General features: G+C 48.3%; 1 protein-coding gene and 1 pseudogene across 1 annotated transcript in view; one reads left to right on the forward strand and one right to left on the reverse strand.

The window, feature by feature from the left end:
* The first annotated feature begins 168 nt into the window (after positions 1-168).
* Positions 169-15,922, forward strand: part of BCKDHA (branched chain keto acid dehydrogenase E1 subunit alpha) — a 28,098-nt gene continuing 12,344 nt past the window's right edge. Inside the window, exon 1 of the mRNA XM_016135679.2 lies at positions 169-524. Coding sequence (XP_015991165.2) covers positions 417-524 — 108 coding nt within the window. The 5' untranslated portion in view covers positions 169-416. The remainder of the gene's footprint in view (positions 525-15,922) is intronic.
* Positions 1,418-1,536, reverse strand: LOC118611734 (annotated as a pseudogene).

Consider the following 15,922-nt stretch of genomic DNA (forward strand, 5'->3'; position numbering starts at 1 on the left):
CGCACCGACCCAAGGGGCGCTGGGATCCCGGGCCCGCACGAGGGCCCGCGTTTACTAACAACCCGGCCCCGCCCACTCCTGCATTGAAATTCTAAAAAGCCATTGGTCAATAGAGGAGAGGGGTGTGGCTTGGCATGGGCTCGTTGTACCCGAGGACCCCGGGCCTTAAACTCCTGAGGCTCTGGGCAGGTTGCTCTCTTCTTTGCCTCTTACAGAAACTAATGCGATGAGATGATCAGAGTAATTTTGGGGAAGCTAGATTGTTTGTAGCCACCCATATGTATGTCCTAGAGACTTAAGAACTAGTAGCAGTGGTTTCTTGGCAGTATGGTGCTGTCATTTGAGTCAGGCTCGTGAAGGGGCAGCCCCCAGCCTCGCCGAGGATAGGGGCGCATCACCGAGAGTTGTTAGCCAAGATGGCGGTGGCGGCTTCGGCGGCGCGGTTCGGTGGGCTAAGAAGAGGCTTGAGCCAAGCTGGCCTGCTGTTCCTGCGGCGGCTTGTGAATCGGGAGCCGCCTAGATCTGTGAGTACCTGGGGGCACTGGAGAGCTTTCCCCAAGGGGGAATAGGGATGTCAACGCTGTCTTCAGAGTGTGGAGGTCCCCACAGGGAGTGAAGGGAAGGCCGTCACAGAAGGGACAAGGGTTGTGAGGACCAGTTGAAGAGGACATTCAAAGGGACAACTTCCATTTCCTTAGAGGGGAAAAGCGAGGCAGCTCCTATGGGGGTCCTGAGGGAGGGAGACAAATTGGGCAGTGGGAGGGGGTTCCTCATCCGTTGCCACCCATCCCCAGGGGAGGGATGGCCACTTGGAGGACCAGGAAAGAAGACGAGACCTTTGCCTTCAGGGGTTGGAGAATGAAACTGCCTTAGTAAGGGGAAGATTTTCTTTTCAGTAAAGACCCACTCATTCCCAAAGAGGAGAAAATAGATCAGGTCCCACGGCACAGGCTTTTGTAGTGCCTTGTAAATTTTTACTTATTTGCTACGGTTCTAATTTTAAAATGAAGCGCATAAATAACTCGTTCGATCTTGTGTCACTTGATCAAATACCAGGACAGAGACCGTGTCTGTTTTGGTCACTACAGAGGAGATGGTCAGTAAATATTTGTTAAGTTAATGAGAGGAGGAGGGAGAGAAGTCCATAGGGCCACATTTCTTAGAAACAAAATCTAATTGGAAGAAGCCTCTGTGGGCTTCAGTAGAGCTATGAACTGAAATTTCACAAGAGAGTAGTTGTTTTGAAGCTAGACTACTTGGATTTATATCCCTAATCTGTCACTTTTCACCTCTCTGGACCTAATTTCTCCCTCTAGAATTCTATTTTTTTTTTTTATTTTATGGGAGGCAACCCTTGGTTGATCTCACAGATTGTAAGGACCTTGTCAGTTTACAATCCCTTATTTTTTATTTTATGCGCCTATAGCATCTGGTCTTCTTAGGTGGTCTCCCGTCCAAGTACTAACCAGGCCCGACCCTGCTTAGCTTCCGAGATCAGATGGGATTGGGCTTGTTTAGGGTGACATGGCTGTAGACTCTCCCTCTCAAATTCTAACAGTGGCACCTCGTAGGGTTGTTGTGAAAATTAAATATAAAGAACGCTAAGAACTGGACTTGACGTTATGTTGAGAGTAATAGGAATGTTGGCCACTTTTGAAATTGAGGGTAGAGGAAAGGGCATGTGACCTTGGGAGGTCCAGTGTTGGTGAGGGCCCTGGAGGGAAATCTGTCAAGATCTTGTGGTGTCACCCTTGGATCTGGATCAGAGTTCGGTGTCGCCCCAAGGGTAGGGGGGAGGGAGATGGATAATGCTGCAGCAGACGTGTGGTTAGCATTTTCCTTTGGTTCTGCCTCAAATGATAGCAGTGAACAATCACAGATCACTGAGACTTAATAATTTTATTAAAAATGTATTTTAGACAAAGAATGCCCTAAGGAGGTACATGGTCCCAGCGATGAGAGCTGCAAAGGAGTGCTGTAACAACAACCACAAGAGGGCAAAAAGGGCCCAGAAGAGGGAATGTCTGCCTTATATTTGGGCCGGAATGGAGTGATTCCAAAGGCATTCCTAGGTGATTGGCAAGTGAGGGCATTTTGATTGACACTTGGCTGTTATATAACTCTGCCTAGTGTGCATGTACATACCCAGAATTCTACTGATGCAGGACAGGGCAAATTTCCCCAAGTGGAGGGGAGACCAAGCCGTGTACCTTGAGAAGAAGAGGGTCCTTTGGTAGAGAGTGAAGAAAGAATTAAGCACACATGCCAAAGTTAGAGTCAAGAAAAAAGTTTATTAGGAAAGGGGTAACACTTCACAGACAGAATGTGGTCTCCTCTCTGAGGCAGAGTGAGAGGGACCAAGAGAGGCTTGGAAAGATAGTGGAGGCCGAGTAGTGTTCAGGGAATTTAGTTTATATATCATTCTTTAGTTCCTATGAGTTATTTAAGACTTCATCAACCCATTTCCTTTGACATGGACTTAGAGTGAGGAAGGGGAAGGGTATGTAGCATGAAAAGGTAATATGTAGACTGAAAGGCCCACTGGCAGTTTCTAGCCTTTAATCCATAGGTTCCCTGTGGTTTTAGCTGTAAGAAATGACTTGGTTCCTGTTTCCCCTTCACAGGTGTGGGGAATGGGCTGTTAGCAGTCCCAGCAGAAATCTCCCTTTGTTCAGAAGGTGTCCTCCTTGCCTGGCTGCAGGGCCCAATCAGCATATTGCAGTCTTTGAATATGGCTTGATTAACATTTTAATTCTCTTGCCTCTTCCCTGCATTACTATTACCCTTGGGGTGTCTTTGAGCAGTCTCTAGGTTGGGCCCCTCTTCCTTTGTTCCCCCTGTCGCTCATGTCTGACTAGCTACCTAACTGTGGGCTTGGGTCTAACCCTCTGACCCTCCAATCCAGAAAGAAGGGAAACTGGAAGCTATGGGAAGAAACTATAGATAAGGGGAGAAACAGAAGGAGGGTGAAGAGGATGGACCGGGAATGAAGGGAGAGGTCCTAGGAAGGGAGTTACCTATTTTTGGAAGGTTTACTACAGCAGGATGGGGGTTGGGCAGCCTCTTGCCTTTGAGTTGGTTTTAACCCCGCCCCCTGTCCCCCCCACCACACCCCATTTTTTAAGCTATAGATCCTCCAAAGCTGATCTCTGCCCCAGGAGCCTATTGGCTGGGCCAGTGGGAGAGGTGGGCAGGACTGGGGCAGGAGTAGGGGAAGGTTCTTTGCAACTGATTAAATTTTCATCCTTCTTGGCTCAGTCACGCTGCTGTTCGTCCCTCCTTTTCATTTTTCGGGGAGGGGTGGGAAAAGGAGGCGGTCTTTCAGAGTCCCTACTTTTTATTTATATATATATGTATTTACATTTCTGTATTTTTGGAGTCTTTTATTTCTCCCACTTATTCTTTCTAAGATTAAAAATGATGCTTTTTTTTTTTTTTTTTTGAGTGGAGGGAAGAAATGGTAGCATTTAGTCAAAAGAAGATTTTAGGTGGGGGGCTGTCAATAGAACTTTTTGCAATGATGGAAGTGTTATGTGCCTTCACTATCCAGTACAGTAACCCTAACCACATGTGGCTGTTGAGCACTTGACATGTGACTAGTGTCACTGAGAGACTGAAGTTTACACTTTATAGACAGTTGCCAACTTATGATAGTTCAGCTTACGGTTTCCAACTTTATCATGGCATAGAAATGATACATACACTCAGTAGAAACCTTACTTCGTATTTTGAATTTTGATCTTTTCCCAGGCTAGCGATATGCAGTACATGACTTTCTCCTGACGCTGGGCAGCAGCAGTGGGCTACTGCTCCCAGTCAGCCACGTGATCACAAGGGCAGACTCTACAGTGTACTGTACAGTGTACTGTTGCCAGTGTTTACATCCTGCTTCCGGTGAGAGGATAAAGAGGAAGGCAATGACTCTTAAGATGCAACTCAAGATACTTGCCCACTCTTGCCCAGTCATAGGCTAAAATGTAGGTAAATGTAGGTGATAGGTGTTCGGAGCACCTTTCAGGTAGGTGAGGCTAAGCTCTGATGTTGGGTAGGTTAGGTATATTAAATGCAGTTTTGATTATGGTATTTTCAACTTATGGGTTTATTAGGACTTAACCCCACTGTAAGTCAGGTTGCAGCTGTATTTAATTTTAATGAATTTAAATAACCACAAGTGGTTTCTGGTTGCCCTGTGGGACTGCAGTTTTAACTGAGCAAGGTGGAGCCAGGAGCTGGTGCCTTGTGGGAAGATGAAGAAGCTGTATTGTAGTGCTGTTGACTGGGTGGTTGGGGCAGGCCGGGTTGGGAGGAGGCCAGGGCTGCCTGGCTTCTCGCTGCCTGCTTGATCCTCCTCTTGCCATCCAGGTAGCTGCCGGGTCTTGCTGTTGTAGCCACCAGCCCCCGAAAGACACATGGACCACCAGAACTCAGTGAGTTATAGGAAACACACTCTTTAGTCAGTCAGCTAGGTCTGCCAGGGGTATGCAGACCCCAAATTAAGCAGCAGTTAAATGTAGAGGTATGGGTTTTTAAGCCCAAAATCATTCTGTCTGAACACAAAGGTCTATTTTTCTTCTATTCATGACCTGTTGACCCACAGGTTGGGTATGCAAGCGGGAGTACAGAAGCAGAAAGCTTGTTATTAGAATGTTATGTTCCTATGGCGATAGTCAAATAGTATTTTCCTGCAAGTAATAAATTTCTAGCAGTCATTTTTCAGCAACCACATTCCTCACTGGCCTTAGCAGACAATCAAATCTTTGATTCTTCATGCGGAATTTGCTCATAGCCTCTATTCTGTAATACTAAAAGTCTAATAGAATTAATTCTTTTCCTTATATATGCAAACAAGAAATTAAGGAAACATGGGCCAAAAGTTAACAAGAGGAGGAGGATGATTAAAGGTCCAGCTATAGCAGATAAAAGCTATGGTGATCAATTGAACATCCTATGAAACCAGTTATTTGATTCCAGTCTCTGTCTTTCCCTGGCATCTAAATTTCTCTGTACTAGTCGTAAGCTCTCTCTAATTACTCCAGAGTTATTGACATAGAAGCAACAGGTTTCACCTAGAACCATACATAATCCATCTTGTTCTAAGAAGAATAAATTTAAACCTCTTCTATTCTGAAGGACTACTTCTGCTAGTGAATCGACTTGAAGTTCTAGCCAGCTGACGGTGTCTTTTAAGGTCTTGATATCCTTATCTATCTGCATTCCAATCTCATGTAATTCATTTTCTCCCTTGATGAGAGCAGTAGCGCCTACAGCCGCTGAGCCTGCTATTCTAAGTCCTACAAGAAGGGGTACTAAAACAGGTACGGCCCATTTCTGCAACCTGTCCTGGTGGAAGAAGTGGAGTTTGCCTTCCAGCCCATTGTAAAGGGACACTTGGAGGAGTACAAAGACTAGGATACAAATCTTAGCCTCACCTTAGTTAAAAAGAACAGATGCAGCACAGTGAGCAAGCTCGCTGTCACAGCCAGCCAAGTATTATTTGGAGCTTTATAGTAGTTACTCCCTGAGGTTGGTACTTCGAAAGTACAATTATAGTTATCGAAGTAGGGTGACTGTGCCAACAGCTTGGAATAGTTCTTTGAAATTAGGCAGGTTCCTTTTCCTTGTATGTCTCCTAAGGTGAGTCAAGGAGTTTCCCATTCATAGCCTTGCACGCTGCTGAGCTCAATTAGGTTTAGGGGAGTTCCTACCCCGACATAATAAGGGGATTTTGGGTTTAGGCACAACCAGCAATCTTGTCCTATGTCTGGGGTGGTCTTATTTAAGACCTTGTGCATTGTTGTTAGCATAGTTATTAATTCCCCTTCTGGTTCTGTTTGTGGCTGGTTGAATGCCTGGGGTTTAATAGCTCTTAGGCTACTACCTGGAGGGGCTAGAGCTGGAGTTGGAGTTGCCCCGGAAACAGGAGTTCTCTTAGATGTGAGACTTTGGGGTAGTCCTGGAACTAGAAGTGGTTTGTTTGGTCCTATAGGGTGAGCTTTCCTGAGAGGGTCCTTAACCTGTATAGTAAAATATGATCCTGAATCACACCCGGTTTTATATAATCTGATACCCCATGTCTGTCCTGTGAGCCAATAGTTTTGTCTCCCAGGGATACTGGTTTTGATGGTGATTATGATAGGATTGTAAGACCCAAGAGAACACGTGGAGGGGCTAGGTCCTCTCAGTAATCTAATATCATTCTGTTTTTTATAATTATCTATAGTAGAGATAGTTTCACAACCCCAGTTAGCACAAGAAAATTGGCCTTGGCCCTCACATCCATGTCCCATATTTCCCATGTGGCCAGATATCCCTGGGTTACGTCCTGGAGGACAAATACAGAGCCCTATTCCCAAGAGGTTTTTCTCAGCCGATAATATGCCACAGTCAGGTCCCCCCTTGTAGCCAAAGTATGCTCCTTCACCTATGAAAACTCCACCTATGAAAGATCCCGATCCAAGGTGGTGTCTGGCCGTTACGATGGTGAGGGGATCTTTGGCAAGCCGGCACAAGTCTACTCGGATCTCTGGAGTACCGTGGCTGGTGATGTTCTGGGCAATGATTTCACCAGTCTCGGTTACTATAAGCTCCCATACTCTAGGCTGGTGTTATGTTTCTGTATGCCTGGGCTAAAGAGGAAAAAAGGAAGAAACAGAGGGTTAGACTTATGTATGTTTGAGTCTTAGTCTTAAGGGCCCGTCTTCCTGAGCTGTCCACTTTCATGCTGCCTTCACGTGGGAGTGATGAACCCATGATGGGATGCCGTCTACTTTAACTGTAGTGGATGTCGTTAAGTAGACAGTGAAGGGTCCTTTCCACTTGGGTTCTAGTCCGTTGGAGGTGAACTTCTGGAACCACACAGAGTTCCCAGGCTGAAACTGATGGGGAAGTCCGTCCCCCAGAGCTGAGTGGGCAGCACGAACCCAGGACCAAATCTCCTTCTGTACACTTTGAAGGGCCTGTAAAAACTTATGTAAGACACGGTTACATAGTTCTGCCTTTTTCTCATCTTCTATTCCAGGTACTAAAGGGTGGAGGTTTTCCAAAGAAAATTTCAAATGTGGTGAATTTATTAACATATGGAGTACACCTGGCTCGGAGAAGAGCAAATGGGAGAAGTTCTACCCAGGTCCCATCAGTTTCTAATCCTAACTTGACTAATGTCTCATTTAGGGTCTGATTCATTTGCTCTACTTGGTCCGAACTCTGGGGCCGGTAGGCGCAGTGGAGTTTCCATTGCAAATTTAGGAAGCTAGCTAATTGCTGTGATCCCTTTGCTACGAAGAAGGCTGGCCTGTTATCTGACCCTAAAGTTCCAGGGAGACCAAATCGAGGGAGGGAGGATTTCTTGTAGTAGTTTCTTAGTAACTACTAAGGCAGTTTCTTTCCTGGTGGGGAGGGTCTCTACCCATCCTGAAAAGGTGTCTATAAAAATAAGTAAATATTTCTAGCTCCCCACAGTCAGGGTTACCTCAGTGAAATCGACTTCCCAGTGGTCCCCGGATAAGTTCCTCTTTCCCTATGCCTAGGTTCTTCTATCTTCCCCTTCTTTGGATTAACTTGGCACAAGCCGGGCATCATTAGTCAATCTCCTCTACGGTTTTTCTCCCTTCTAACAAATGGAAGTAGGGGTCTAAAGCTTGGAGCATCTTAGTTCGCCCTAGGTGTGTGGTCTGGTGTAGTTGGTAGAGGAGAGTCCTTCCAAGGGCCCGTGAGAGCCTGATTTTTTCCATCTGGGGTCATCCACCACCCCTGTTGGTTCCTAGTGGCTCCCTTGTCTTGAAAATATATGTCCTTTTCTGCCGTATAGGTCAGAGACGGTGGCAGTTCTGGGTAAGGGACAACAGTCAGTAGATGTGGTGGGGGCCCCACTGGCCTTGTGGCCGCTGTTCTTGCCTCTTCATTGGCTCATCAGTTTCCCTCAGCCTCAGGACTATTCCCTTTTTTATGCCATTTACAGTGAACAATAGCCAGAGCCTTAGGCATCCATAGACTTCAAGTAAGGCTAAGATCTCCTCCTTGTTCTTAACTTCCTTCCCAGCTGAAGTCAGAAGCCCTCTTTCCTTATAGATGCTCTGTGTACGTGTGCAGTGGTAAAAGCGAATCGGCTGTGTGTATTGTGACTGCCTTATCCTTTCCCCATCTTAGTGCCTCAGTGAGGGCGATGAGTTCAGGCTTTTGAGCAGAAGTCCCATGAGGAAGAGCCTGTGACCAGATAGTGCCAGTTAGAGTTAATGACTGCTGCCCCAGCATACCTTCTTCCTTCCTACATGAAGCTGCTCCCGTCTGTGATCAGGACTTCATCGGCCTCAGCCCGAGGGGAATCCTTGAGGTCTGGCTGCAAGGAACACACAGCGTCAGTGAAATCTATGCAGCCATAACGGGGGTCTCAGGGTCTGGGTCTGGCAACAGAATGGCTGGGTTGATGACAGTAGCTTTAGAGAAGCTGATCCTTGGCTGGTCGAGGAGGAGAGCCTGGTATAGAGTGATTCTGGAGTTAGTCATCCATCGTTTTGGGCTGCTGCGGAGAAGGGCCCCTACCGCGTGAGGGGCAGTAATGTCAAGACTCTGCCCAAGGGTGAGTTTGTCAACTTCTTTGACTAGGAGACCACCGATGCTATGGCTTGTAGGCAGGGTGGTCATCTGGTCATCTGGAGGCCACCAAATTAAGTCTCTTTGATAGATAGGCTACTGGTCAGCACCATGGGCCTAGTGTTTAGGTTAGGACCCCTTTGGCAGTTACCTTAGTCTCACTTACAAAAAGATGAAATCCCTTGGTGATGTCTGGAAGAGCAAAGGCTGGGGCTGATATGAGTACCTGCTTGAGAAGGTCAAAGGCCTTCTGTTCTGTCTCTGTCCAACTGAGCGGCTGATTTCCTCCTATAGCTGAGTACAGGGGTTTTGTGATCTCTGCGAATCCCGAAATCCAAAGTCTGCAATAGTCCGCCGCCCCGAGGAATTCTCTTACCTGTCTCTTGGTGGTGGGCACCGGAATCTGGAGAATGGCTTCAATCCTCTGCTGGGAGAGAGTCTGTTTTCCTCTTTCGAGGGTATACCTGAGGTAGGCCACCAACTGGGTGCACAGCTGGGCCGTCTTAGCCGAGACCTGGTACCTGTATGCCTCTAGGGTGCCGAGTAAGTCCCAGGTTGCCATGAGACAGATTTCCTCAGTTTCAGCTGCTAATAGTAAATCATCAACATACTAGAGTAACGTACAGTCAGGATTATGTTTTTGGAAGGGATGGAGAGCCACACTTAGGGCTTCATCGAATAGGGTAGGAGAATTTTTGAATCCTTGCGGTAAACGCCTCCAGGTTAGTTGGCCCGAGAATCCCTCTCTGAGTCTGTCCACTCAAAGGCAAAGATAGGCTGGCTGCTGGGGCCTAAGGGAATGCTGAAGAAAGCATCTTTTAAATTTAATATGGTATAAACAATTCTTTCAGGAGGTAGCAAACTTAAGAGAGTGTACGGGTTAGGTACAGTCAGGTGGATGGTTTCAACCCTCTTGTTCACTCTTGTACTGGTCGATAATCCTGAGTATCAGGCTTCTGGACTGGGAATAAAGGAGTGTTCCACGGCAGTTGGCACAGCACAAGAATCCCCGCTTCCCGCAGCCACTGGATATGCTTCCTTATACTGATTTTGGCATCTTGGGCAATCGGGTATTGCTTAACCCAGACAGGGGTCGCAGTAGCAGTTAAACTCACTACTACCAGGGCTCGGTGCCTAGCCAACCCTAGGGCATTGCTTTCAGCCCATACCCCTGGATATTCTGTCAGGAGTCTATCTAGTAAGGGCCCCATGGACGGGTCTACATTTTCTTCCTTCTCGTAGAGGAGGTACTCTTCAGACAGATGACAGGTAACTAAGATAGTTGACGGGGGGGCAGACATGGACATCTGAGGTGTACTATCTCTGAATGCGATAGTAGCCCTTAGCTTTTGGAGTAGGTCTCTACCAAGAAGTGGGGCCAGACATTCTGAAATTACGAGGAAAGACTGGGTCACTGTCCCTCACCCCATATCTATAGTCCTTTCAGTGGTGCATGGGTATTCTCGTGTTTTGCCCGTGGCCCCTTGGACAGTGGTCTTTTGTTTGGAGATTGGTCCCTCTGGGTTGACTAACACTGAGTGGGTAGCCTCTGTGTCCACCAGGAAGTTAACAGTTTTGCCCCCAATTTTTAAGGCTACCCTGGGCTCTTGGGGGCTTAGTGTGTAGGAGCCCCAGCCCCGTCAGTCCTCTCCCTCAGTGACGAGGATTTTAGTCTTGTGGTTTCCCTGGTCTTTTGCGTTTCTCTCAGGACACTCATTCTTCCAATGGCCTTCTTTCTTGCAGTAGGCACACTGATTTTTCCCTAGGGGTGCACAACCTTTATGTGGGCCTTTTTCTGACCTCCCTTGTTGTGCCCTAGTCTTTCCTCATCTCTTCTCCTGTATGGCAGCTACCATTATTTTAGCCATACGTTTGGGGTCATCTGGTGCCTCCCTATTGTTGAACACCTTCTGGGCTATCTCAACAAGTCAGGACTGTTCATCCCTGCAAAACCTTCTAATTTCTGCAATTTACGCCGGATATCAGGGGCTGCCTGAGTAGCAAAGGCTACATTAATCGCCCGTTGGTTCTCAGGGGCCTCAGGATCAATGGGGGTGTATACCCAGTACTCCTCCTATAGTTGTTAAAAAATGTCCCAGGGGATTCCTGAGGTCCCTGTATAACTTCAGTTACCTTAGAAAGGTTAGTTGGCTGACAGGCAGCCATCCTAATTCCCCCAATTAGAATCCGGTGGTACCGATCTAATGCCGTCCTCCCTGCCTGAAAATTGTGTCCCCAGCCTGGGCGGGTGGAGGGAAATTCCTCTTCACTCTGTTCCCATGCTTCCTCAACTCTCCTCCCTCCCACAGCTATCTTTTGTGCCTCTGCCAGAATGTGGCCACTTTCTTCCGCGGTGAAGAGGGTAACTAAAAGCTGTTGACAGTCGTCCCAAGTGGGGCAGTGAGTCTGAAAGACATTCTCTAAGAGTTCCATTAATGCCTGGGGTTTCTCAGAGAAAGGCGGATTCTGTGCCTTCCAGTTGTACAGGTCACTAGTCGAGAAAGGCACGTAAACCATAAAGGGCCTGTCAGTGTGCTGCCCCTGGGGTGGTGCTTCTCGCAAGGAGAGGATGGCTGGGGTGGTGGTATCGGTAAGTGCCTCGCCTAGAGCGAGAGCAGGAGGCCCTTAGGGGTGACCTGCTCACATCCAAGGAGGTGAGGCGGTGCTGTTGGGCCTCTGTTGTCCTGGATTATAGGGTAGGGGAAGGTCACTGTCCTCCAGTGGAGATTGGAGGACTGAGGGATTGGGCCGCCTTGGAGATTCAGTTGCTGCATGTTTTGGGGTGCCCACAACTAAAACTCGTGCCCCCAGAGAAAGAGCACACTGGCAGAGCCAAGGAGGGGGGTTCAAAACAAGGTTTAACCATTGATTGATGTAGGGAAACTGATCGAGATATCCTGGGTCTCCCATGACAATCTTTCAAACATTCCTCACCTAACCCTTGTCAAAGGAACCCTCTGGAGGCCAGTTTACACCAAAAGACGGCCACTCAACTTCACACAGTGTCTGTCCTTAGTCTACCTGGAGAAAACTTTATGCCATAGTCAGCTCCCTCTATAAACCCTTCTTTGAAATGTTGCAGGAGACACCCCAAGGGTGTCTTCTGTGAACTCAGGCTTCCCCCTATCGCTTACGCAGAAAACACACAGAAAACATAAAACAGACACTCAGACGAGAACAATTACTGAGGTGTGGGTGAACCTAGAGAAGTCCACCACCCACAACCTAGATGAGACCACAAACGATAAACAGAACCCAACAACAGGTCACAGGAGGCAGTGTCCCGCGGCCTGGCCACGGTCTGGGAGATATGACTGCGTCCAGTCTCTCCACGGACCCCCAGTGACCGTTCAACAGAAACAGAAAGGTACCTTTTATCCAGATGCCAAGCCCTTGGAGATGCCAGATTCCCATTGTCAGGACCAGGAACAAAGAACGTGCCCTGAAAGTTGCATCCTTGATTACATTAACCCCGTCACAGCATTCAAGTGCCCTGGAACATTTCGGGTTGGCCACCCCTTTGAATCTGTAACAGGGACAGCAACCACTTCAGAGGCCGGTCCAATCTTAGATCCCTGAGATCTTGCTGGGGCCTCCAAGTGTTGTAGCTATTTTTCTTCTGTTCATTACCTGTCGACCCACAGGTTGGGTGTGCAAGCGAGGGTACAGAAGCAGAAAGCTTGTTATTAGAATGTTATGTTCCTATAATTAAAAGCCTATGTTCCTGTGGCGATAGTCAAATAGTAATTTCCTGCAAGTAATATATTTCTAGCAGTCATTTTTCAGCCACCACATTGCCTCCCTCCCTCCCTCTCCAGCTGCTAGCAGATGTGTCTTTGCTCAGGGAGAGGACGAGGAAGACTCATTTGTCAAGCTGTCACTGCTGAGGTGAGGTAAAATCCAGCAGCGTGGGGGAGGAGGACAGTGGTGGCGTTGTGTGTTGTCCCTCGGTTCTTCCCTGCTGATGCAGCAAAGAATTATAGGTCAGTGAGATTTAGAAAAAGTAAGGTTTATTGAAAGTACATGTAAGTTCTGAGCTAAGGAAGGCCAGGCCCTGTAACAACCCAGAAATGGAAAGATCTGTTTATATTCAGGCAGTGATGGGCGGTCATAGGTGGTTCATATGTGAGGTTACTTTGGCTAACACCTGGCTGCTCTGTAACTTTGCCTAGTGTGCAAGTGCTTACCCAAAATTCAGTCTGTTAATAATTAGATTTGTGAACTTCCAGGCATAGTCGTGATATTATAGTGATGGTATCATGAGGCAGAAGTTATGGGCAGAACTTTCTGTGCATGCGTTTGTAGCTGGTTTAGGCCAGCTAAGACTCTGACCCTCCTGTCTTTTCTCTGGGGATGCAGAAGGGATTTTCTAACTGCCAATAGAGTGTTCTTTGGGCGGTCTCTAGGCTGGGCCCCTATTCCTCTGTTCCCCTGTCACTCACGTCTGACTAGCTACTTAGCAAAGGAGTCCTGAGTCGATTTCTCAGCTGCCACCCCAAGGAGCAAGTGGGACCTCAGCCAAGTCACGTCACTTCTCTGAGCCTAGAAAGTGGGTGACTACAGTCCCTGCCCTGTTGGAAGTCAGGGAGCACCTGGAGTTCCGCCTGTGTGATTAAGCAGTAATGTTATTTCTCTGACCCATCTGATCAGGCAGGCAGCTTGTCTGGAGGCTTCAGTGCAGTGTCACCACATGGTTGGTGCCCAGTGGGATGAATGGAGATGATTTTTTCCATCTCCGTCTTGGCCATGTCCTCTTTTTTCATATCACGAAGCACTTTATAATTTACAGTGTCACCTCATACCCATTATTATATTTGATATAGCCGTAATGCAAGGTATATACTGGTCGTTTTGTCCTATTTCAGATGAGGAAATTGAGGCTCAGAGAGGTAAGGTCTGAATTTGGAGCTCTGGGCTCCAAAGCTTAGTTTTTTCATAGTCCCAGGCCGCCAGGAAGAGAGCGATAGGGCTGTGGTTCGGGTCTTGTGACATCCTGCTTAATCCAGTCTTGGCGTGTATCCCTAGCCTCTACCCAGGCTGGCTGGTGGGAAGCTGAGTTGGAGGGCCGGCCTCAGCCCCACTGGCCAGTTTTCCCTGCCCTGGATGAGCCTCTCCTACCCTTCGTAAGGATATGGTCCTTCAGATGTCCGCAGACAGGTCACTTCCTCAGAGAAGCTTCCCCAATCCCAACAGCAGTCTCTCTGTGAAACCAGGACCGTAGGAGTCGCCCCTCGGAGAGAGAGACATGGTGAGGAAGGAAGCACTCTCTACATATACCATGTGCTCAGTAAGGGCTCGAGAAACGGCTGCTGTTTTTCTCCAGGGACAGTAAATCTGGGGTGGCCATGATTGCTTCTGGGCTCCACCCCTCCAGTGCCTGGGGGAACATAGTGATCCCTAAGCTCCTGGTCCCTGAGCCCAGAGAAAGCCTGATGAATCACGTCTACCTGGCCTCCCCCACCCGATCTCCTGGGAGGTGAGGCCACTGATATTTCTGAGCTGGAAGCAAAGCCAGGACTGAGCACTTCGGGCTGTTTGAGGGCAGAGTGCCTCAGACCCCTGGAGGAGCGGGTTTGGGTGGCCTTAGCTATCATAGATCCAGAGGACTCGGTTAACTGGCACCATCCTCAAAACCTTGCATGGCTGGACTACCCCTTTCTCTCCAGCCTACCCAGGTAGTAGTGGTCAGGCTGCCTAGCTTCATATGCTGACACCACCACTTGATCTCTGAGGGCCTCAACAAGTCACTTAACCCCTCTGAGCTTCAGGGCCACCTGTTTTATGGAGGTGTGATGATAGTGCTGGCCTTCTGGCTGCTGTGCGAATTCAGTGCCACACAGACAGAAAGAGTGCATTCTGTGGTGCCCAGGCACATGGTAAGCTGTTGTCACTAATGTGCGGCAGCCATGAGTGTTGTTTCCCCAGCCTTTGCCTGGCTCACTGCTGCTCATCCCGTAGGACTTGGCTTCACTCCCTTTCTCCAGGAAGCTTTTCCTCCTGCTCCATCTGATGCTGGTGGTGAAAAGTTCCTCCTAGAGCTATGGCAGGTGCTTTGTACCCACCTCACTGCGAGCCTGTGAAGTAGCAATTCTTATTTTTTCCACAAGGGGACGCAGGCTCCAACTGCATCCCGCCCAAGGTGACATAGCTGGAAAGGGACAGAGCCAGGGTTCAAACAGGCAGTTCAGAGTCTCACCCTACCTTGCAGTTAACCACTAAACTGTCCTTCCTCCTCTGAGATTACCCCTCCTGATTGTAACTTGTGTGTTTGTCATCCACCCCTCCCTCTTGCCTCCAACACTCACTGAGTTCAGGAGCCAGTTTGGAATAATTATTCAGTATCTACCTGTTTGACAATTGTCAAAGACACTAGTTAGGAACTCATATTTATTGAATGTTCGTTTTGTGCCAGGCGCTAGGCTGAGCATGCTACACACATCGACTTGTTAATCTGCGTGCCCACCTGTGAGATGGGTGCTCATGCCATCTTGTTTACACGTGAGGAGACTGAGGCTCGGAGCTTCATTTACACATCCGGGAGTGGTGGTCTGCTCGGAGTCCATGCCCTTAACCTTGGTGCCATAGGCAGTGGCTCTACGAAGGGCCACCCCAGTATCAACTTGCTGGGCGGACTAGACCATCCAGGGCAGGCCGGCCTGTTTCCTATGTGGCGGGAGAAGATAGGGTTTCAAGGCTTTGTAAATCTGTGTAGCCTTTGCCATTATAACTTACTGGCCGCTGGGACAAACCTACCCCCTCACCAGAAACAGAAGAAAAAGTGGATGGAGTCACATCCTTCTTCTGCAGGCCTTTTACCACTCAGGCTCGGCGAAGAGTTTCCTCAGGGCCAGGCACTGCTGAGTCCTTTGCAGCTGAATCGGCACAGCCGAGGCCCAACCCTACCATGTGGGGTATGCACCCTGGTGGTAGCCCTCCAGCCTCTGGAGGTGGACAGAGCCCTGTTCTGACACCGAGGCCCTGTCCTCCTGACCCCTACCGGCCCCTGCCTGCATACTTAGAGCTGCTCCCCAGACCACAGCGCTTGTTCCATCTGCATTTCCTCTGTGCCTCAGTGTCTCTGGAGTGTTTCTGCTGGGGCCATAGTCTGACATTATAATGCAGTATGAGGTACAGCCAGTCCTCCCCAACTCCTTCCCCACCTTCCCCCTGAGGTGCCAGTCATTTTCTAGATTTTGTTTTTTCCCTTCTACCAATTTTTGGGCACATGGTATGTTTCACACTCGTACTGAACCCTTTGCGTGCCTTATGTTAGGAACTTTTCACAATAGCCCTTTGCAGCCTTTGTACAGATGAGGAAATTCAAAGAGACAAA

Source organism: Rousettus aegyptiacus, unplaced genomic scaffold (assembly GCF_014176215.1).
Source record: "Rousettus aegyptiacus isolate mRouAeg1 unplaced genomic scaffold, mRouAeg1.p scaffold_m13_p_14, whole genome shotgun sequence".
In the NCBI taxonomy this organism is placed as follows: Eukaryota; Metazoa; Chordata; class Mammalia; order Chiroptera; family Pteropodidae; genus Rousettus; species Rousettus aegyptiacus.